The sequence below is a fragment of the Mus caroli genome, unplaced genomic scaffold, assembly GCF_978045245.1.
Source record: "Mus caroli unplaced genomic scaffold, Mus_caroli_1 scaffold_19, whole genome shotgun sequence".
In the NCBI taxonomy this organism is placed as follows: Eukaryota; Metazoa; Chordata; class Mammalia; order Rodentia; family Muridae; genus Mus; species Mus caroli.
In genome coordinates, this window is record NW_028227274.1 from 21,984,749 (window position 1) to 22,006,822 (window position 22,074).

A 22,074-nucleotide genomic window follows, 5' to 3' on the forward strand; every position below is an offset into this window, starting at 1 on the left:
CAATGAGGCCACACCTCCTAATCCTTTCTAAAATGTTCTACCACATGGGGACCAAGCATTGAAACATATTAACTATGGGGGACCATTCTCATCCAAGCACTTCACAATATAAATAAATTAAAAACAAAACAACAGGACAAAGACACAGTGTGATTAAATCTGGCTGACTAGGGAACCTGAAGGTCTGGAGAAATGCACCGCTCTAGAGGGCTGGATCCTAGGGCTGGCTGGATCAGACTGCATCCCTTTGGTTCGGATGGAATCTTTATGGCTAAAGTGTACTAGATGCCCAGAGAGAAGAGTGTATTACTTGCCTTTTTAAGCCCATCTTCTCCACAAGCCCCAGGCTAGAACTGGGAATGAAAAGCTCAATACACAGGCATAAATGTTGTAGAAATTATTTATCCCACCTTAAATCATTTAGTTCCCAGATAACACACACACATAGCCTTTATATTTACAATAGGCCTTAAACAGTACAAAAGCTGGGGCAGATATCTACCTTCTATGCTATTAGAATCTCCTTTCCTATTGATAACCTGAGTTCTTTCTACTTACTATGTTTCCCTGGGGCTGCTCTTAACTCCAATAGGCCAGCCCTCAGGGCCATGCTCTCTTGACTCCTAACTCATGGAGGCTTCTTCTTCTTCCTTCTGTACCTTCCTCTTCCTTGTGGTCCCTCTCTGACCCTGAAGCCCAGGAAACTTCAACCCCACCTATGTCTCTTCTACCTGACGATTAGCTGTTGCCATCTGTATTTACCAGTCAGAAATAACTTGGGGCTAGGATGTACGTGTGGACTCTCATCTCTGGGACAACCCGGTGTTGGGGGCCCAAAACTTAGCATTACAACAGACAGCAAAAGACCAAACCTTAATTCGTAAAGGGTGAGTGAACCATGTCTTCAGTCTTACAGTCAGGACACGGCTGCTGCAGTTGCCTGCCTCCCTTCATCTGGATGTGTCCCAAAGTTCCCATCGTACCCTTGGAGGTTGTCCTTCCCCAGAGGTCACACTTCTTTTTTTGAGACTGGGTCACAAAACCCAGATAAGCCTTCCCACTGCTCTGCATCTGAGGGTGACCTTGAACTTGTGGTCATTCCAACCCTACCCTCCTACCCTGATCATGTGGGTTTTGCTGAAGTCATCTTAGAGCCACCCAGCATTTCTGCCTCATGTCACATCCACTTCTCTGACAATCTCCTGCCACTGTCCCACTACCCTGCCACTCCTGGTAGTGTGCTGAGCTTCTGTGAAGGGCTGTGCAGATTTCCTTTGTAAAATGCTGTTTCCCTGAAATCACCAGGTCCTCATCTCCTCTTCTTTGACGTCTACTTAGCCTCCATTCAAACCTTCATTACATAGGAACTGGCCTCATGCCGCCTTCTCTGAGGTTGTACCATCCTGCCTTGGGGTGATGGCTACTCGTTTTCTCTGCCTGTGCTTGCTGAGCCTTGTTCCTGTTTTATAGAAGGTGATGCTGTGGGAAAGGAGCCTGCCTATCAGGTCACCGCTGTGTACTTAACACCTGGAACAGTGCCCGAGGCACAGTGAACCGTCAGTGATGAGCCAAAGAAAAAGCTGATGAAAAGTAAACCCAGCAAACGTTTTGGCAATAAGGAAGACTCAAATCTTTGATATTAATGAGATTTTCATATTTAACACAAACCTGTGCTTCCATACATTTTGGAATTAGAGACTCCTTTGTCTCAGGGGTCAGTGGGATCCTCGACTTGATGATTTGTCAGTGGTGCCCCCTTGTGGTCAGAGCTCAGTATTTCAGGAGTTTGCGGCCAGATTTGTCCAACTTCCTCTTGAGATTTGCAAAGTGTGTCTCATTCGTGTTTCAAGTCTCATTCATGTCTTTTCGTGACCTCTGTCACAGCACGGCTGCAGCCCACCTTAGGAAGTCTGAAGTCGTTTGAAAGGCTGCGGAGTTAGTCAGGACCAGAGGCTAGATGGGTCTTGGCATGCAAAACTCCTCCCATGGAGGAGAGAGTCTGTTTTGTAAGGCCCTAGAAGGAATCTATTAACATCACTCAGCCTATGGCCAGCTGTCCTTATCTAGCTCAGAATTCAGGTGGAGTGTGAGTGTGTTGGCCAAGGGCTGATACCTTGTTCTCTACAGGTTCGAAGATGGCACCATCTCATTCCTTGATGTAATAGCGCTGAAGCATGGATTTGATGCTCTGGAGCGCCTCACAGGTCAGTCAGTAGACATCTTTACCCGAATGGACGAAGGCTTTGCTGCCTGTGTCCTTTCGAGGTCCCACGTATAGGTGTGGTGCTGCTGAGGGTGAAGAAGACAAGGTCTGGGGAAATTCGTGGCCTGTGCTAAGTAGCTGGAATTTACCCTCACTGAAGTCTGACTCTAAACATCTTCAGAACTGCTCTGAGTATACACAGGAGGGCTTGGCAGGGTTGGTTTCCACCTTTCCAGGCACAACCACATCTTAACAGGGGTCATACAAGAGACAGAGATTAGTAACTGCATGGTGGAGGCAGAGTTCTGTGACGTGGGTGGGGCATGTCACCAATCCTGAGGTCTTACCAGCTCTCGCCTGCTTGGACTCTCTCTAGAGCCCCACAAGGGAGCTGCTGACAAGCCATCTTACCACACAATGGAGTGGATGCTCAGAAAGGTTGAATGTCTTCCCAGTCTGGCAAGCTGGTACCTGGGAGGGCTAGAATGAGAATCTAGGTCTTGTTAATGCCCGGCATCAAGGTCCCAGCCACTCTGTCTTCCAGCATCTTTCATATGATGCAATCTCTTTTTCCTGACAAGAGCTCTAGGTGCCTAGACACAGGCAGAAGCAACACCTTCTGTGGCTGGACATCTGGGGATGGACATGAAGGTCTGTGACTGGAGTAGAGTATGTCTGGTGAGCCAGGCATCACCTGGGGTGCTATGCTATTAGAAATTCTTTCCAGAGCTTCTAGAACTATGTGGCATGGTGCGTACCATTCTCTCTCTCTGTCTCCCTCTCTCTGTCTCTCTCTCTCTCTCTCTGTCTCTCTCTGTGTATAAGAGGGCAAGTTTTATGTTCTCTTTTTCTCCCTGGTCCGAGGCAGGGTCTGCTGTGCTCTTTCTGCTGTTGCGCTGTGTACTCCCGGTCAGCTCCCCTGCAGGCTTCTGCAGATCTCAGAGACCACCTCCCATCACATTGTACAGTGCTGGGATTGCCGATTCATGCCACTGCATCTGGCTTTTGTATGGGTTCCAGGCATCAAATCCAGATCAGTGAGCTTGTGGGTACTCAGCAGGTGCTTCTGCTCATTCAGCCTCCCCAAACACCTCTCCCATCTGTACTGTGGTCCCCACTGGTCATCTGTACCGTGATCACCACTGGTCATCTGTACCGTGGTCACCACTGGTCATCGCCAAACAGTTTTGATCTTCTCAAACTGAGCATCTGCTCATTCCCTTCTCCCCACTCCTGAGTGGCTCCGGATCGACTTTCTGTCTATGTGAGTTTGCCTACTCCAGCCACTTGTTTAAGATCTAAGAGGCATGATAATACCTTTATTCACTTAGCTTAGCATGTTTTTATCCATTTGACAGTGGGTATACATTATGTTAAAACACTTTACCATTAAGAGCAAAAACATTAACCATTAAGGGCAGAAAATGATTAAAATATTACATACTTTTTTTGCCACTGGCTCATAAAGAGTTTAAATAGTTGAATGTTTAAGTAACTATATGTATGTAACTACAAATATACATGTATATGAATATATCTATGCACACACATATATGATGTATATAATTATATATTTAAAAGAATGTAACAACAATTCCTCTAGAAATATTCCATAGAAACAACAAAGACAAACTTACTCAATGCCGACTTTGGGGCTGAAGACCTGTCTCAGGGGTTAAGAGCATTGGCTGCTCTTCCAGAGGACCTAGGTTCAATACCATGCACCCACATGGCAGCTCACAAGTGTTTATAACTCCAGTCCCAGGCAATCAGACTCCTTGTTCTGGCCTCTGCGGGTACTATACACATGGTTTGCACATAAAATGTAAAATAAAATATAAAAAATACATCAACTTTGTCATAAGGAAAGCTGTATTTAAAGTCATTAACCAGAGGTCTGGGTTGACCATTTGTAATAAGCATGTGTTGGACAGGAGCAAGTGATTTGTATGTGAAGTCTGTGTCTAAGGCCATGCATGTGTCCTATGCTCTTGTCCCTAGGCGGCATGGTGAACATACAGCAGCACACCTTCGCTCTGGTGCAGTACACCCACTCTGCCCTGTCTTCCCTCCACTACCCCAACGGGGCCCCTGTGGTGCGCATTTACAGCGATTCTGAGTTCAGCAGCCCCGATGTCCAGGGTCCAATCATCAATTTTAACGTGTTGGATGATGGTGGGAAGATCATTGGCTACTCCCAGGTGGGATTTGATTCTTTGTTTTTTGGGGGGTGGGAGTGGGGAGGGAGAGTCTCACTGTAGCCCAGGCTGACCTTGCACACATATGACCTTGCACACATAGCATTCCTCCTATCCCTAGCTCCTGTGTGCTGGAATTGCTGGTGTTAGCCATTATACTTGGTTCAAACCACAAGGTCTAGCTTTTCCTATGTTCTTCTAACTGTCCCTTTTATACCAGCAATGTTCTTGTCTAAACTTGGAAGTCTTTCTGACTCTTGAAATTTTCCTAAAAGTCCCCAGGAATAGCTGTGAGAAAGCCCAGGCTCCATGAGACAGCTTCACTCAGGGACATTTGTTTGTTTGTTTGTTTGTACACAGTCACATGTAGTCAAGGTTGGTGTAGAACTCACTATTTAGCCATGGATGACCTTGACCTCTTATTCTCCCTGCTCCTCGCCCTGAGGGCCGGTATTATACATGTCCACCACCCTCAGCTCAGGGGTTTTCAACTCTCATGAGTACACAATTCTGCCCAAGCTTGCCTGTGTGTGTCTTTAGCCTTCTTAGGTAGAGAGAAAGGGTCAGGGCACAGATGACAACTTGCCTGAAAATGAAGGCACCTAAATCAGACAGAAAAGCAGAGCACCACAGCTGAGGTCACTTCACGTACCACAGAGATACGTCAGACCACACCACAGCTCTGCTGGCATGAGGTAGAGTCCAGAGCCTCCTTTGTTTATGTGTTTGTTTGTTATTTCTAAATAAGCAGCATCAAGAATTCACCCAGCTTTGAAGAAGCCCCCGTTTCTGCCTTAGTTTATGGGTGAAATGACCTTAAAGGACCTGTGGGCTGATTAAAAGTAGTTTCTGCAGGGTACCCTCTGCATGAATTTCCCCCCTGAATCGGGAAAGATGGAAACTATGGTTTGCAGGTTGGGAAGGGCTAGAGTTGGAACCGACTCAGCTAAAGCTGGAAGATATTGCTTATTTCCCCTAAATGTCCCAGAACATCTGCATCTTCGTTACACCTCAAAAAAGGTCTATTACTTAGCTAAGCACTGTGGCATGTTGCTATTCTGGAGGCTGAGGACAGAGAATTGTTTTGAGCTGGGGAGTTTTAGACCTGCCAGGGTACATCCTAGAGCCTCCAGGGGGCAGCAGAGACTCATAACACCTGGACTGAGCGAGCAGCAATCCTAATTGAACCTAAAGCTGGAGAAATTTGACCATGGACTTAGATGTCACATAACACTTATACCCTGTGTGCTTGAGACAGGTTGTGAGCCAAGCTGGTACTGCCCTCACTGGGGTCCGCTGCGTGGTCACAGTCTGTGGTGGTCAATGTAAAGGTGTTAGCAATAACCAACTGTTCACTCACTGTTCTGAGGCTCACTGGAAATACACGGGCTCTTAGTTTAGACTTCGTTCTGAAGTTGATATTTTCTCAAGTGCACTTCAGCTGGGTAAACTCTGGTTTCTAGAACACTTTACAAATGTGCACAAACCTGTAGAACCTTATCTTGGTTTTCTTCCTTGTCATGGTGATAAAATACCTGGTTGAAGCTTTTTCAGGGATGGAGGTTTTTCTCACAGGTAAAGGGGTGTAGTCCATCACTGAGGTGAGGGATAGTGGGTGACAGCTCCACGATGGCTGGGGTTTGGAACGGGGTATCTCATGCCTGCACCATTCAGCAGAGAGAGGAAGGGCTGGATTACAACGTCAAAGGCTCACATGTTAGTGGCCCATTTCCTCCAGTGAAGCCCCAGCTACCAAGGGTCCCACCACTTCCCAGAACAGCGCCAACAGCTGGGGGCCACTTGTCCAGGCACGTGAACAGTAATCCTATATGACCCTAAAGTTGGAGGAACTTGAACCTGGACTTAGATGTCATACAACACCCACATTATGCTTGAGACAGGCTGTGAGCCAAGCTGGTGCTGCCCAGAACAGCACCTCACCGGGGTCTGCTGCGTGGTCACAGCCCGTGGTGGCCAATGTGAAGGAGCATTTATATTTGCAATATAGCAGCCATGGCTTTTAGAGCAAGCGTCCAGACTCACATCACTTACCATGTTTTTGTTAGGAAAGAGATGTTCACTGCTGTCCCAGAATTCTGATCCAGGCAGTTGTAGCAAAACTGACATTTATGATGTTGACTTCATGTCACCTTTCTCTCCAGGTGGACAAAATGGCCAGCCTGTACAACATCCACCTGAGAACTGGCTGCTTCTGTAACTTAGGGGCCTGCCAGAGGCACCTGGGGCTAAGTGAAGAGATGGTGAAGAAACATTTTCAGGTCAGTACAAGACCCTGTAGGCTGTACAGACTTCAGTCAGCAAGGCTGTACGGTGGCTGGTCACTGAGCCTGGTGGAGGCTGCTTCTTCAGGACCCTTTTGCCAGGCCCACTCTGTGAATGGACCAGAAAGAGAAGGGGCTGAGAGAATAGGAAGAGCTTGATGTTATTAGCTCTGGGGCAGTATGTTCTGATTCATTATTTTGCGAGTAATGTTTAAAGTTACATTACTTTTATGTGTGTGTGTGTGTGTGTGTGTGTGTGTGTGTGTGTGTGTAGAGGTCAGAGGACAACTTGTTGACGCTGGTTCTGTCCTTTTCCTGCAGATCAAATCTAGGTTTTTAGGCTAGGTTCCAAGTGCCTTTAACCCAATGAATTGTCTCAATGGCTTGGGGTTAAAAATATAACCGAAGAGGGTTGTTAGTGGGAGACATTCAGCTACGTACCATCGCCCATTCACTCCTTGGGCACAGCCTCCCAACCACACTTAGCTTCCCTCCAGGCTGGGAGTGTGTGGAGCTCTTCCAAGGCTCCAGGAACCTCCCCTCCTCCCCCCCACCTCATGCCCCTCCCCTCACTCCACCCCTGCTTCTCCTGCAGTGGAAGTTTTTCACCCTGGAAACACATGGACTGTTTGAACCCTTTCACAGAACAGTTTCTCAGTTGTTGACAGACCATCCAATGCACATAGCTCACCTGGGAGGAGCTCATGCTTTGCTCCTGGTTTCAGAGGGTTCAGTTATGGTCACCTTGGCCCCAGTGCTTGGGCAGGACATCACGGCAGTGGGAGTGTGGCAGAAGAGAGATGCTGGCTTCCTAACGGACAGGAAGCATATAACCAGACAGGACTCTAAGCACCCTGGGGCAGTGGCCTGCTTCTTGCATCTGGGTCCCACCTTTCAGTGTTTCCACAACTTCCCAAAAATAGTGCTCACAGATGGGTGGCCAAGTGTCAAACATGAGCTTGTTGGGGGGCATTCCAGTTTGCAAGTGGCAAAGAGCCCTATGTACTTTGCAGTAGTTGATAATTTGAGTTTCTTTTTCTTGCCACTGGATATGCATGTGCTAAGTTCCAGTTAACAACAACAACAACAATTGTATGTGTATGAATGATATGTGGTCACTTGGGGCACATTTCACATGTGGAGGTTAGAGAACAACATTTTAGAGTTGGTTCTTTCCTTCCACCTTTGCCTAGGTTCCTGGGTTCAAACTCAGGTCACCACAATTGTGTGGCAAGAGCCATCTCTCCAGCTTCTGAGCTAGGGTTTTTTGTTTTTTGTTTTTAATTAGGTATTTTCTTCATTTACATTTCAAATGCAACCCAAAAGTCCCCCAGACCCATCCCCCCACTTCCCTTCCCCCCCCCCTCCTACTTCTTGGCCCTGGCTTTCCCTCGTACCAAGGCATATAAAGTTCGCAAGACCAGGGGGCCTCTCTTCCCAATGATGGCCGACTTGGCCATCTTCTGCTACTTATGCAGCTAGAGACAAGAGCTCCCGGGATACTGGTTAATTCATATTGTTGTTCCACCTATAGGGTTGCAGACCCCTTTAGCTCCTTAGGTACTTTCTCTAGCTGCTGGGTTTTATTTTAAAAAAAGAGAATGGGCCTACTACCGGTAGGTCGAACACGCCCCAGTCAAGAGAGTCAAATATCTATGAGTGTATGGGCAGCACAAACTGTACTTGTTAAAGGCTTATAAAAAGGGGTTACAGGAGCTGGAGAGATGGTCCAGTGGATAAAAGCACTGACTGATCTTCCAGAGGATCTAGGTTCAAATCCCAGCACCCACCTGGAAGCTCACAATTATCTGTAACCCGAAGATCTGATGCCTTTACATAGATATACATGCAAGCAAAACATCAGTGCACATAGAATAAAAATAAATAAATAATATATATTTGGAAAAAAAGGTGGACACAAAGTTGGTTGGGTGGAGATGGCGAGTGGATTTGAGAAGAGCTGGGGGAGGGGGTATGATTACATTCAAAATATATTCTCCAAAATTCTCAAAAAAAACTAGTCAAAATGAGAAAATATCATTTCTATATGAGAAAGGGAGAGACAGGAGACAGAGAGAGAGAGAGAGAGAGAGAGAGAGAGAGAGAGAGAGAGAGAGAGAGAGAGAGGAGGTAAGGGAAGATGAAGAAAAGAAGAGAAAGAGAAGGCAGCAAGAGGTACAGAGCTCAGGGCCTGCAGCTCTGGCCATGGTTTGGATGGTGATGGAAGGCTATGTCACATCTCTGTGAGTGTTGGCCTGGCCTAAGGATGTGTCCTGAGCATCTAATGCACACACGACTGCCACCAACACCAGGCTGCTGGACTTGGAGATGGAGTGCCCCTGTCTTTCCCATCCTGGTCTTCAAGGGCTATGGACCGGTGTTGTCGGCCTTTCTCCTTTCCAAGGGCTGCTGTCAGGATGCCAGCTTCCTTTGATACTTTGAGAGGTTGTTTGAGGGAGGCCAGTTGGTGTTCTGTCTCAGCCTGGGAACACTGTGAAGTAGAGCTCTTGGTGCTTCTGAAACTTTGGTCTGTCTGACGAGCCCTCTGGGAAACGCTCTTCATGACGAATTGCTGTTACTCTCTTTAAAGACTCTTGAGCCTGGCATCAGCTTTCGCTTGCGGCTGACTAAAGTGAGGCCCAGGCAGTGTGTCCCTGGGTCTGCAGAGTAGGAATGGCTTCTCAGATACCCAGCAATTCTGCCTTCCTGAGTTTATTTTAAAATAAATACAATTTATTTTTAAAATATTTTTTTTTCCAACTTATCCATGAAGCATGAACCTGACTGACGTATCTGACTGATTCTAGGCGGGTCATGTCTGTGGGGATGATGTTGACATTATAGACGGACGACCCACCGGCTCTGTGAGGATTTCCTTTGGATACATGTCCACACTAGAAGATGCCCAGGCCTTTCTCAGGTTCATCAGTGCTATCTACCTCCACTCACCCAGTGGCCAGCCTGTTCCTCAAGCCAGCATCAGTGATGCTGGGGCCTTAACCTCAAAGAGTGACTGTCACTCACCTCAGGAAGGTTCCTGCACAGACCCTTCAGTTTGCAATGGCTCCTATCCTGACACAAACATCATGGACTTGCACCCGTCTCTGAGCAAAGCCAGCAGCATCCAGCAGACCCCTCAAGACAAAGCTGCAGGAATCCTGAATGGGGACCCGGGGTCCCACATTGTCACCAACATTTACCTCTACCCCATCAAATCCTGTGCTGCATTTGAGGTAAGGGCTTTACAGAAATGGCTGCTTTGTTTCTTTCTCTGAGCGCTGTTTCTCCCTCTCTCCTATTTTTTGATGCAGTGCATAGCTTGCTTTATTTATTTATTTATTTATTTATTCATTTATTTATTTATTTACAAAAGCAAATGAACAATATACCAAGTGAAGAAAAGCAGGCAAAACTCAAACCAAATGCCAGAATGTTGTCGTTTGGGCAGACATTATCCTTTATGGTAGGGATGAGTTCTTAAATACGATGCTGCTTACCAGGACTCACGTTTCTGTGTGTGTACAGTTGCACGTGTGTATGAAAGGCATGTACATGTGTACACATACATGTGGAGCCCAGAGGATGATGTTAGCCATCATTCCTTCCTCTTGTCTGTTGAGACTGAGTCAGTCACTGGCCTGGATCTCTTTTTGTAGGCTTAATGGCTGGCCAGCTGGACTCAGAAATTTTCCTGTCCTCACCTCCCCAGTGCTGAGATTACAAGTAGAAGCCACCACACCTAAGTTACACAGGTCCTGGGGACCTAATGCAGTTTGCTTGCATAACAAACAGTTCACCATCTGAGCTCCCTCTCCAGCTTGGTCTATCTGAGATGCAAATAAATACCTCGTGGTCGTATCAGTTGACTGTGACTGCAGCGGGATGGATGGATTGACTCTTTGTTGAATCATTTGACATGCCTTGTTTCATCTGACTCTTCAATGACTGCATGAGAGGGGTGGTAACATTATCCCTGGTTCATCATCGTACATTGGTACATCGTACATGTGTTCTTATTAACACATGGGTTAATAAGAAGAATTTCAATATCCACCAGACCTGGGCATTTTTAGGGGACCCTGGAAGTAACATTTTGTAGATACTGAATTATGTCACACACCTGAAGACATGCTGTTTGGGTGATCCTTGCGTGGGGGGACAGGTGACTTGCCTTGGCTGGCAGTCAGACTTAGTTATCTGAAAGACAGTCTTCCTTGTTGTGGCCAACCTGAGGTTTCGAAGATTCCAGACACCTGAGTCTCAGGCACAATCTCTGGCTCCTCCTAAGGCATAGAGATCATGGTTGTTTCTTGTCCTGCTTTCCAGGGTGGTTCTCTGGGAGCCTGGATGTAAAATGTCTCTCACATGTCATGTAACACTTCATCCCGGTTGGTGGTGCTGTTTTAGGACACCATAGAATCTTTGGGAGGTAGAGTCAAGCTGAAGAAAGTGGATTTTAGATTTACAGCTCAACTCTGCTTCTGTCTCTTCATTGCCTCCTGGCCCATGGAGATCTGAGCGAGCAACTCACACTTCTGCCACCCCAGGCTCAAGCTGTTCCCACCACCATGCCTTCCCCACCATGATGGCATGGGTGTTCCCTCAGACCAGAAGCCCAAACAAACTATTCCTCCTTTCCATTGCTTCCTTACTGACATTGCTTCCATAATGTCAGGGTTTGGTCACAAGTGTGTAAGCATGTCAGCACACATGCCCTGAGCAGACAGGACCCTGCCTTGCCTTTGTTTTCACAGATGGGCTGTAAGCACAGGAGGAACATTGGGACTCGGAGGCTCAATACAGTTGATTTTTCCTTCAATCCATTCTTTCGTTTATTTTACACTTTTACTTGATTCTTTGTGAATTTCACATCATGCACTCTAGTCCCACTCATCTCCCTGTCCTTCCAGATCCACCCTCTGCCCATGTAACTTCCCTCCAAAAGAAAACAAGCAAACACCTCACAGTGGAAGTTGCAGCATGTCACGGTGTGTCACACAGCATACCCTTTTGCCCAAACAGCTTCTCTCTAAAATGATCACTTCAGTGAGTCACTCCTTTTGGATATCTTGACTTCAATCCAATCCTTCTGGTTGTGAATGGCATTGGTGCACGGGATCTAGACACATAGATATGCTTCACATTTAAATCCTGCACAAATATGAACAATGCAGGTTCGCTGGTTAATTTTTATTACTGGCTTGCCATGAGCTAGAGTCACCAGAGAGAGGAAATGTCACTTTGGTTTTAAAAACCCAGTCATGATATGTGAATATGTTTTTGTTTTAATCCCAGGTGTGGGATAAGAGGCTGTTTCACAGCAGGTGATTATGATTTGCCTGGTGCACTAGTAAGGGTGTGATTTTTACCAGATGCAGATAGTTTAATTCTGGGAACTCTGGTGGGGGTATAAAGGGGAGAGGGCAGTGGCTGCTGCTCCTGCTGGTGCTGCTGCTTTTGCTTTTGCTTTTGCTGGGTTGCTGGGTTGCTGGGTTGCTGGGTTGCTGGGTTGCTGGGTTGCTGGGTTGCTGGGTTGCTGGGTTGCTGGGTTGCTGGGTTGCTGGGTTGCTGGGTTGCTGGGTTGCTGGGTTGCTGGGTTGCTGGGTTGCTGGGTTGCTGGGTTGCTGGGTTGCTGGGTTGCTGGGTTGCTGGGTTGCTGGATTGCTGGTTGGAGATATCCTGATTGGGCTTGGACCAAGAAACCTGATGTTCCTAATCAGAAGGAAGTAGTCTAAAGGGGTCTACTCCCCCTTTCCTCTCTAGCCTTCTTTCTCTTCAACCTAGAAGAGAACCTTTTCATCCCCCAAACTGCTCTTGGTCAGTGTATTTGTCATACCAATTGAAACTAGGACAGCAAGCAAACTTACATTTGAAGTAGGCCAATTCAGTGACCATTTTGGTATGGTCACATCTGTATAGTGTAAGGATACTCCTGGACCAGCATCCACTGAAGTGGAAGGGTCTGTGGCCCCTATGGGGAGGGATGCTAACTTTGGGGTAAGACAGAGCATTGCTACTGTAGACTCCTGAATTCTGAATGTTTGTATACACATACCTTTCCTTATCAGTGGAGAAGGGTGAACACTGTATCTGGAGACTAAAGGGAAGGTCTTGAATCTCCACACTTCCTTTGCAAAGCTCTCTCTGTTGTGTGTCTTCCTCCTCTCATCCTTTGAGAGGGTGCATTGAATTTATGATCTGCATTTGTATAATGATATGAAAGTCTTTGATGTAATGATATAAATAATTTTGAGGAGCCCTTACCTAAATCCTCTCTGCTTTTGTTTAGGTGACCAAGTGGCCTGTGGGGAGCCAAGGGCTGCTGTATGACCGGAGCTGGATGGTTGTGAATCACAATGGCATTTGCATGAGTCAGAAGCAGGAGCCAAGGCTCTGCCTGATCCAGCCCTTCATTGACCTGCAGCAGAGGATCATGGTCATCAAAGCAGAAGGTGTGAAATGGTTCATTTCCACAGAGAGACCACTGGGGCAGCTTCCATTCTCAGACTAAACAACAAAACAAAAACCTGATGACCAAATGTTAGCATTATCTTCAAGTAAATGAAACCATGTCCAGGAAAGACCACAAAGGTCGTTTTCTTTTTATTTGGAGGAATTTGTCAGGAGAAACGGGATAAGAGCCTGGGATCTTAGGGTTCTCTGTACTTTCATTCTCCCTACCCATCATGCTTTGTGTTTTATGCTTTGTTCTATCCTCTTGAACACACAAGGGAAAGCTCTGTCCAGTGACTTTCTAAGTGATGAGGGTGTTGAGCATCTACAATGTACAGTTGGCAGCCTCTGGTCATATGTGACCACTGAATCCTCAAAATGTGCCCAGCAGAAACCAGAACTGAATTTCAAAACTTATTACATTTTAATTCATCTAAATGGCTATAGTATTCATCAGCAAAGAGGCAGAAATCAATATAACACACATCTATGCCATCAGTTTAGACAATATTTAACATTTGACTTGCTGGGCAGTGGTGGTGCTTGCCTTTAATCCCAGTACTTGGGAGGCAGAGGCAAGTGGATTTCTGCATTCAAGGCCCGCCTGGTCTACAGAGTGAGAGCTCCAGGACAGCCAGGGCTACACAGAGAAACCATGTCTCGAAAAACCAGAAAAATAAAATCCAAACATTTGGCATAATGTCTTAAGCTTCCCTCTCTTTCCTGTATTTTTCCTTATACAAATCACTGTATGTGTGTGAGTGTGGACATCACAGAACGACTTTTAGGGAGTCAGTTCTCTCTTTCCACTTTGTTTTTGAGACAAGCTCTCCTATTTTTGCTGTTTTGCTGTGTATTACAGGCTAGCTGGACCTTGAGCTTTCTATTCTCCTGTCTCTGACTCCCATCTCATTGCAAGTGTGCTGAGATAATAGAGGCCTGCTGCCATATCTAGCTTTTTATGTGTGTTCTCAGGATTGAACTCGAGTCATCAGACTTTTATTCGTTTGCCCAATGGTAATGGTCATAACCATTTCACACACACACACACACATATATAATATGTAATATGTAACATATAACATATAGCATCGAATATCTAATATATAATATGCAATATACAATTTATAATATAATTTATATTATATAAAGTAAGTATAATATATAAATATAATATACTTGCAATTAAAATATATTATGTATTCACATATATATGTTATATTTATATATTATTTATATAAAGAAATAATATATAGCATATATTATATATGTTATATATAACTATATATTACATATATAGCTTATATATTCTTTACAGCTCTCCTGGGTCTTTCCCCTCCCCACTTGTAGAATATCTTGGTTTCTACCCAACTGTGGTTGAACTTTCATGACATCCTATAACCATGTCTTTATGACTTTGTCTTTTACCTGTGTTTTTTTCTGGTTCCATGGTTGAGTTTTCCTTAAACCAGTAGGTAATATTTCTGACATTCCAAAGAGAATGCTGGTATTGACCCTTTGTTCTACTGTAACAATTTTAATACATGTGCATATTTGTATAATCACACCCTACAGCTCAAGTCCAAAACCTCAAAGCGCCTGTGCTACCCCTGTTGTAGTTTCTTTTTCTGCAGCCTCTGTGGAATCAAGAGCATCTATAGTATGTGAACCTCAGCGACTGCTTCCTTCACGCGGCATGACCATTTTTGAGATCTACCCAAGTCCTGCCTGTAACATGACAAGTAGCTGCATGTTACTGAGAAGTGTGTCTGAGTGTGAATGTTGTAAGGTACATTTGCCCATTGTTTCACCGAAGGGCATCTCTGTTGCTGCTGATTTTTTTTTTTTTTCGAGACAGGGTTTCTCTGTGTAGTCCTGGCTGTCCTGGAACTCACTTTGTAGACCAGGCTGGCCTCGAACTCAGAAATCCACCTGCCTCTGCCTCCCAAGTGCTGGGATAAAAGGCGTGCGCCACCACCGCCCCGGCTCTGCTGATTTTTATTTTATTTATTCACTTTGTATTTTTAGATAGAAGAATGACACATTTAAAAAGCAAGTCTCTCTTGTGTAGGCCTCATGTTTTCCAGTGTCCTGAGTATCACTCCAGATACACCTTGGCTTCCATAAGTCATAATGTACACTAGCCTGACAGTAGATCTGCAGCTACCAATGGACTGAAAAGCCCAAGTGCTGTGGCTGCTTTTCTGCTCTGCCATGGAAGAGCTTTTTATAGCTGCAACTTCCCTGTCCCATCAAGGCACTTTTGCAGCATGGGGCCAACAATAGTAAGCCCTGTTGGAAACGGCTCACCTTCTGCCTTTTCTTAAAGGCACAGTGCTTTTGTTCTTGTGCTGTTCTGTTGTTCTCTCTCTCTGTCTTGGGGTCCAGCTCTTCTCTAGACAGGTGAACTTGGGGGACCCTTGTCATAAACATGCTTGGGTCTCATCATCTGTTAATGTGTGTGATCTGTTAGTGGACTATCCTGTCCGGAATTATCCTTCTGCCTTGAGAAAAAAAAAATAGTATGTGATGATATGTCTTAATGCTTTGCTAGGTTTGACTAGATAGTATCATGTTGAGTATTTTTGTGTCTTTTTTCACTAGTGATGTTGGAGTATAGCTTCCTTTTTTGTATATATTTTGTTCAAGCTCATGTACCCAGGATACTAATATGCTATTATTTAATCTACTATATGTGTATGTTAGTCCTGCATGTATATGGTGATTATAACAATTGAAGAACATTGGAATCCCTTTCCAATTGCACAAGTGCAACTTTTTAAAAGCAATAATGATTGCTGATGCAGGGCTAATCTGATTCTGGAAATATACACTCCCTGCCAGTATCTTTACAGTAGCATCCTTCCTGTCTATTTCCCCCATCCAAGTGCCAACCAGGTCTGACCCTGCTGAGCTTCTGAGACCAGATGAAATCATATGTGTTTGGGGCAGTATGACCACCTGCTTGTCTGTTTCGAAAGGCTTTAGGTAGCTTTGAGAACAATGACTTCAAAAAGTGGACTCGTAGAGCAGAGGAATCCATTAAAGACATCTGTAAAGGGTCCTGGGGACTGTGGGTGTGATGGCTCAGTACAGATATCACACCAGGAAGCTCTTTGAAGCACGTGCTGTGGTGCTGATAACGAGGAAGACCGTCTCTTTGCTATCCGCTTCTAGAGTCATCCGCTTTCCTCATTCAATCAAATTCCAGTGTCATTAAAATGACTGTGTTTCATAACAGCGAACATTCCCGTGCACAGTCATCTGCCTTGTGTGGTGCTCAGTTTGCTTCTACCTTCTGTTCATCAGGGATGGAGCCCATACAGGTGCCTCTTGAGGAAGATGGAGAACAGACTCAGATTTGTCAAAGCAGAGTGTGTGCTGACAGGTGAGGCTCAGAAGCAGGTAACACCCTTGGCTCCTTGGACACAGTGGCCCAGAGGGAGGAGAGAGCTTTGCCCTATACAATAATCTTACTCCTTCTACTCTGTCTGCTGCACACTCTACCCCAACCATGCAGGCTTCATGACTAATCAACGTGCCCCGTTTTCAAATCTGTATTTGCTATTCCCTGTGCCTGTCCTGCTCTTCACTACTTATGACTCCCAAGGGCTTATTTCCTGCCCTCACCTGTCTCATTCTCAGCAGTAACGTTTTAGCATTTGTATCCCTTGTGACCTAAATATGACCTATTCCTAAAACATGCAATAGCAAATTTTCCAATGATGAAAAATCTTCCCAAGTAAATACCAACCAACCTTCTTTCTCAATTAAAAAAAAATGTAACTATAGACAGTTCACTAGAGACTTGTGTGTCTCCCAAGAGACAGGCAAGGTACCCTCTGAGGCCTTTCCCTCTAGGAAAGAAGAAAAGGATGGTAATGTAATGCTGATGCCCAATTGAACGTCTGCCATCTTGGGGGCTAACATGTTAAGCAGAGCTACATCCTCTTGCTGGTAGTATTTGTACCAGTTTTTATAGTTTTAACAATTTAAATATTCATTCCAGTACATTTTTTTACTGGGACAATGAATTTTGGGTAAACATTTTCCCACATTGCTATAAGCAAAACTTCTGACAGAAAGAAATATATTTACATAGGAATATGTATAATTATTTTCACTATTTATTTCTTTTCATGCGTGTATGTAGGTGCATGTGCCACAGCAGGCATGTGAAGGTCAGAGGAAAACTTGTAGACATTGGTTTTGTTCCTCTACCATGTGGGTTCTGGGAACTGACTCAGGTCATCACGCATGGCAGTGAGGGCCTAGCCCAGTGAGAGATCTTGCCTGTTTAGAATATGTGCAGCTATTTTCTTGGTCGTATGTAATTATCACTTGGCTGCATTTTAGATGGACCCAGTGTTAATAATGCTTTCCAGATGACTGGAGGTCAGAGGCACTTCTGCTCAGAGCCATGGGTCCATGGTGATGGCTGTGACCTTGGTGTGGCCTCTGAAAGCACAGGGGCTAACACTACAAACTGGCTTCTCGGTCCCAGGTCTTTCCAGAAAGGAGCCAGCTATTTTCCCCAAGAAAGTTAAAGTTTTCAGCCATATCTACTTTGTAACCTAAGATATTGTGATCCCATAGGTTGTGACCCTGAATCTTTACCTTATACATTTAAGGGGATTCTGGAGCATCTCCGAGTTTTATTTTATTTCATGTGTCTAAGTGTTTAGCTTCCATGTGTGTATGTGCACATTGTGTGTTCCTGGTGCCCTCAGAAGTCAGAAGAGGCATCAGCCCCTGCCCTGCCCCCCATCGCCCCGCCCTGAGCTGGAGCTACAGACAGGGGTGAGCTGCCATGTCAACTCTAAAAACTGAGCTCAGGATCTCTAGAAGAACAACTTCACAACTGAGCTATTTCTCCAGCCACAGAATCTACACTTTGAAAACACCAGATCAACAGATTTACCTACACATCATTACCTCATAGTCTCAGCATTAATTTTTGTGAATGAAACATATCAGCCCATGTGATCTGAATGTGAGAGAAAACATTCCATCAGACCCATTGGAGAAATCAGGGCCTGAGGGATGGAGAGAGGGCTCAGCCTGTTCTTTTCTGCCTGCTCTTCCAGAGGTCTTGAGTTCAGTTCCCAGCAACCACATTGTGGCTCACAATCACCTGTAATGGGATCTGATGCCCTTTTCTGGCAGGCATGTGTATATACAGAGAGAGCACTCATATATAAAATAAATAAATAAATCTTGAAAAAAAAAACAAACAACCAAAACAGGACATGATTCTGGGTTCAAGGCCTTATTAATGCAAAATATCATGCTAGAAGTGTCAAAGTCTGATCTATGTGTTCCCAGTGTCAGTAATTAATTCACAGAAGGTCTTCAGGGGGCTGTGTAAAGCTTTAGCTCAGCTCTGAAAGCCTCGCATGGGCCCTGCATCTCAGATTTACTTGGACTTTGGAGGGATCTCTGAAGCTCTCTTAAGTTGTCTGCTTCAGGCTGCCTGGTAGTGAGGACTTGGCAACATTTTATTTTATGTTATCTTGTTTTAATTTGCCCACTTGATATCTGAATAATTGTTCAAAGAGTTGCTACATAAAAATAAATTTATTTATTTATTTATTTATTTATTTATTTATTTTTGGCCAGGGTAAATACTTATGATTGTGGCGAAAATGTTTCAAGATGGCTGTCAAAGTTTTTTGGCCGTCTATGTCATTTAATCAAGCAAAGTCCACACTTCCAGCGAAATGCCAGGAAGACGCCTAGAAAAGGTACCTCATTGGGATAGAGTGTTAGGTTACTGTGCATGTCACACTCAGCCCAGAAAGTGGACTCACAGGGCAACGACTCCTGACTTCATCTCATGACTGCAGGACACACTGCAAGGTTCTAAGCTGGGAGTTTTGTGACCTGCCTTGAGGGCTGGGGTACAGCTGCATCATAGTAAGAAACGTGGGGACGTGGAACCACAGCTGGCACTCCCGGATGCAGCAATGGTGGTGGTGGGGGGCACAGAGAAGAGACCAGGCCTGTGGTTGTACAAATGGGATCAGAGCGGGAGAGCGGTGGGCTTATGATTGCTTCCAGGATGCCTTTCCCAGGACAAAGCTCCCGAGGACTAGCTGGCCTTAAACCAGTTCTGTGGTTGGAGATTTTAGGGGAAAAAAATTAAGTTTCATTATTCCCCAGAGCATTTTTACATTTTTATCTAAAGTCTTGAAGGAGTTCAAATAGTTGCAAAAGATAGCATCTGCAGAATATTTTATTTTTATTTTGTGTGCATGGGTGTTTTGCTTGCATATAGATCTGTGCACCACGTGAATGCAGTGCCCTTAGAGTCCAGATGTGAGAATCAGATCCTCTAGAACTGGAATTACAGACAGCTGTTAGCCATTGTGTGAGTGCTGGGAACTGAACCTGGGTCATCTGGAAGAACTGCTAGTGCTCTTAACTGCTGAGACATCTCTGCAGCCCGACAGCACATTTTATCGAACGTTATTGTGAGTTAAAATGTGTACAGATTCTTTCCAACTTGTCCATAGCTATTTCAGTGCTGTGATAATCATCTTAATGCCATAGCAATGTAAATTTCATGAGTTTTCATTAAAATACATGTGACTATGTGAGCTGATATCTGTGTGTATATATGTAGCATATATGTATGTATATATCTTTTTAATGTGTGTATGATGTGTGTGTGTGTATGTGTATGATGTGATGTGTATGGTTTGTGTATGGTGCACGTGTATATATCTGATATGTGTGTATGGTGTATATATGTATGTGTGTATGTATGATATGTGTGTATGGTATATGTGTGTGTATGTGGTGTGTGTGCATGTGTACATGTGTGCCTTGCTTGAGGCAGAATTTCTGGCTCACTGCTGCATATACTAAACTACACGGACCTCAACCTCTTAGTGTCATCACAGGCCTTTTCACCCAAGCCCCAGTTCTTGAATAATGACTCAGAGGCCGTCAGAGCCCAGGTGGGGAATCTTTCCACCTCACTATTTCCCAGAGATCCTCTCTCTCTGCTAGATGTCCCATCTTCTAATTCTACATCAGCTTTTTGGCCATCAGATTTTTTATTGACAGGTGATGCTTCCATAAAGTACACAAGAGATTGTCCCTAAATCCTTGGGATTCTCCTGGTTCTGTCTTCCATCTCACCTTAGGTGTACAGGAATTACAAATGCATAGTAGTGCATCTAGTGTTGTGTAGATCCTGACAATCTGAGTGTCTGCTCTCATGCCCACACAGCAACCACTTTATCCATTGAGCCACCTCCCCAGCCCATATATTTGTTTTTTTTTTGTTTTTTTTTTTGTAGTTTTTTTTGTTTCTGTTTTTGTCAGGACAGGGTTTCTCTCTATAGCCCTGGCTGTCCTAGAACTATCTCTGTAAATCAGGCTAGCCTTGAACTCAGAGATTTGCCTACTTCTGTCCCTCTGTCCCCCAGGTGCTGAGATGACACTGTGCCACCATGCCAGGCATTTGAATTCTTTCAATTTCCTTTCATTCCTCCTTCAGTAGAATCTTGTCAGACCTGTTTTATGCATAGAACTCTCTTTCTTGTTATCCTCTCACATCTCTATAGAACTAAAAAGAATATAAATGGAAACATATAAGAAGGCTATGAAGTTTGGTTAGATCATCTGGGTTAGGAAATTTCTCCTGGATTAAGTTCTTATGATTTTAACAATGTCTAGTCAATCAAACAACACAAATCTATAATATAGCTTGAAAAATAACTACTGAACATAAAGGGCAAGTCTTGGAACCCTAGCTGGGCTTTCCCACACTTGAGAGTCTGCCACTTGCAGACAGACCTGGTTGTACTCAGCACCACTCACTTCTGGGAAATCTCATGAATGAGGAGCAGGGAAAAGGGATCTTGGTTAACATACTGTCACTCAGACATCTTCTGAGGCCTGTGACCAGATCACAGGGGTCTAACATGAATTGCCTTTCATGTCTGTCACTTGACAGCTTAATTGGGTCCTGCAGTTCCCTGCCCAGTGAAGGACTGGCTGTGTCACCTGACCTGTGGGAGGATCTTTTGCCCCGGCTGTGGAGACTTTTATTTCCCCATTCCTGGCTCCAGGGTTTGAATGGGACTTTTGTTTGCTATGCTGGAGGTGGTCAGCCCTCAGGGCAATGAGCACTGGGAGCCCTGTGGCCTTTCCTCTGTGACAGGGAAGAAGGCCCTTTGTAGAGGATAAAATGGTAACTCCCTCCTTAGGCTGACCAAAGAGGATAGATAGAGTGGGATCACACACTCTGGAGACTGCTGTCTCTGCTTGAAGATGCTCTGCAAGTTCTGACCCAACCAACCCTTTATCACATCTTAGATAAAAATACAATCTCACAGATTCTTTCAGCAGTATTTTTTCCTTTTCAATAACTTTGAATCTTCTGTTTACTTCTGCATAAGTACCATTTGTAAACCCACTGGCTGCTGGAGTATCCTCTTCTGTTTATTGCCAAAGTCTGCCTGCCTATCTGTCTGCCTGTCTGTCTGTCTGTCTGTCTGTCTGTCTGTCTGCCTGTCTCATTCTCTCTGGTTACATCTAGAAGGCCATTGTGGGACTGTAGAGATGACTCAGTGGTGAGAGGCACTGGTCCTCTCCAGTTCAATTTCCAGCACACACATCGTGGCTTACATCTGTCAGTCACTCTAGTCTTAAGTGATCCAGTTTTTGTGGCCTTCATGGAGATGCAGGCAGATACCCATATGAATTCATTCAAATACACATGCACACACGCACACATATGTATACATGAAAATAACTGATGGAAGCCCTATGTAAGCCTGCATACATCACAAGCCTCCCAGTCTTGTCCAGGGCAGGCAGGGCTTGCTCTAGCCCTACAGTTTTGCTTCCAAGCATTGGCTCTGAGGCTGAGTGTGGTGGCACTCATCCATAACCCGGGGAAGTAGGGGCAGGAGGATTGGGAACC

At 44.9% G+C, this 22,074-nt stretch overlaps 1 protein-coding gene across 1 annotated transcript in view; it reads left to right on the forward strand.

Annotated features, from left to right (window-relative positions):
• Positions 1 to 22,074, forward strand: part of Mocos (molybdenum cofactor sulfurase) — a 48,307-nt gene that overhangs the window by 15,070 nt on the left and 11,163 nt on the right. Inside the window, exons 5-11 of the mRNA XM_021150722.3 lie at positions 2,128 to 2,204; positions 4,205 to 4,404; positions 6,564 to 6,680; positions 9,491 to 9,916; positions 12,973 to 13,135; positions 16,446 to 16,524; positions 18,756 to 18,880. Coding sequence (XP_021006381.1) covers positions 2,128 to 2,204; positions 4,205 to 4,404; positions 6,564 to 6,680; positions 9,491 to 9,916; positions 12,973 to 13,135; positions 16,446 to 16,524; positions 18,756 to 18,880 — 1,187 coding nt within the window. The remainder of the gene's footprint in view (positions 1 to 2,127; positions 2,205 to 4,204; positions 4,405 to 6,563; positions 6,681 to 9,490; positions 9,917 to 12,972; positions 13,136 to 16,445; positions 16,525 to 18,755; positions 18,881 to 22,074) is intronic.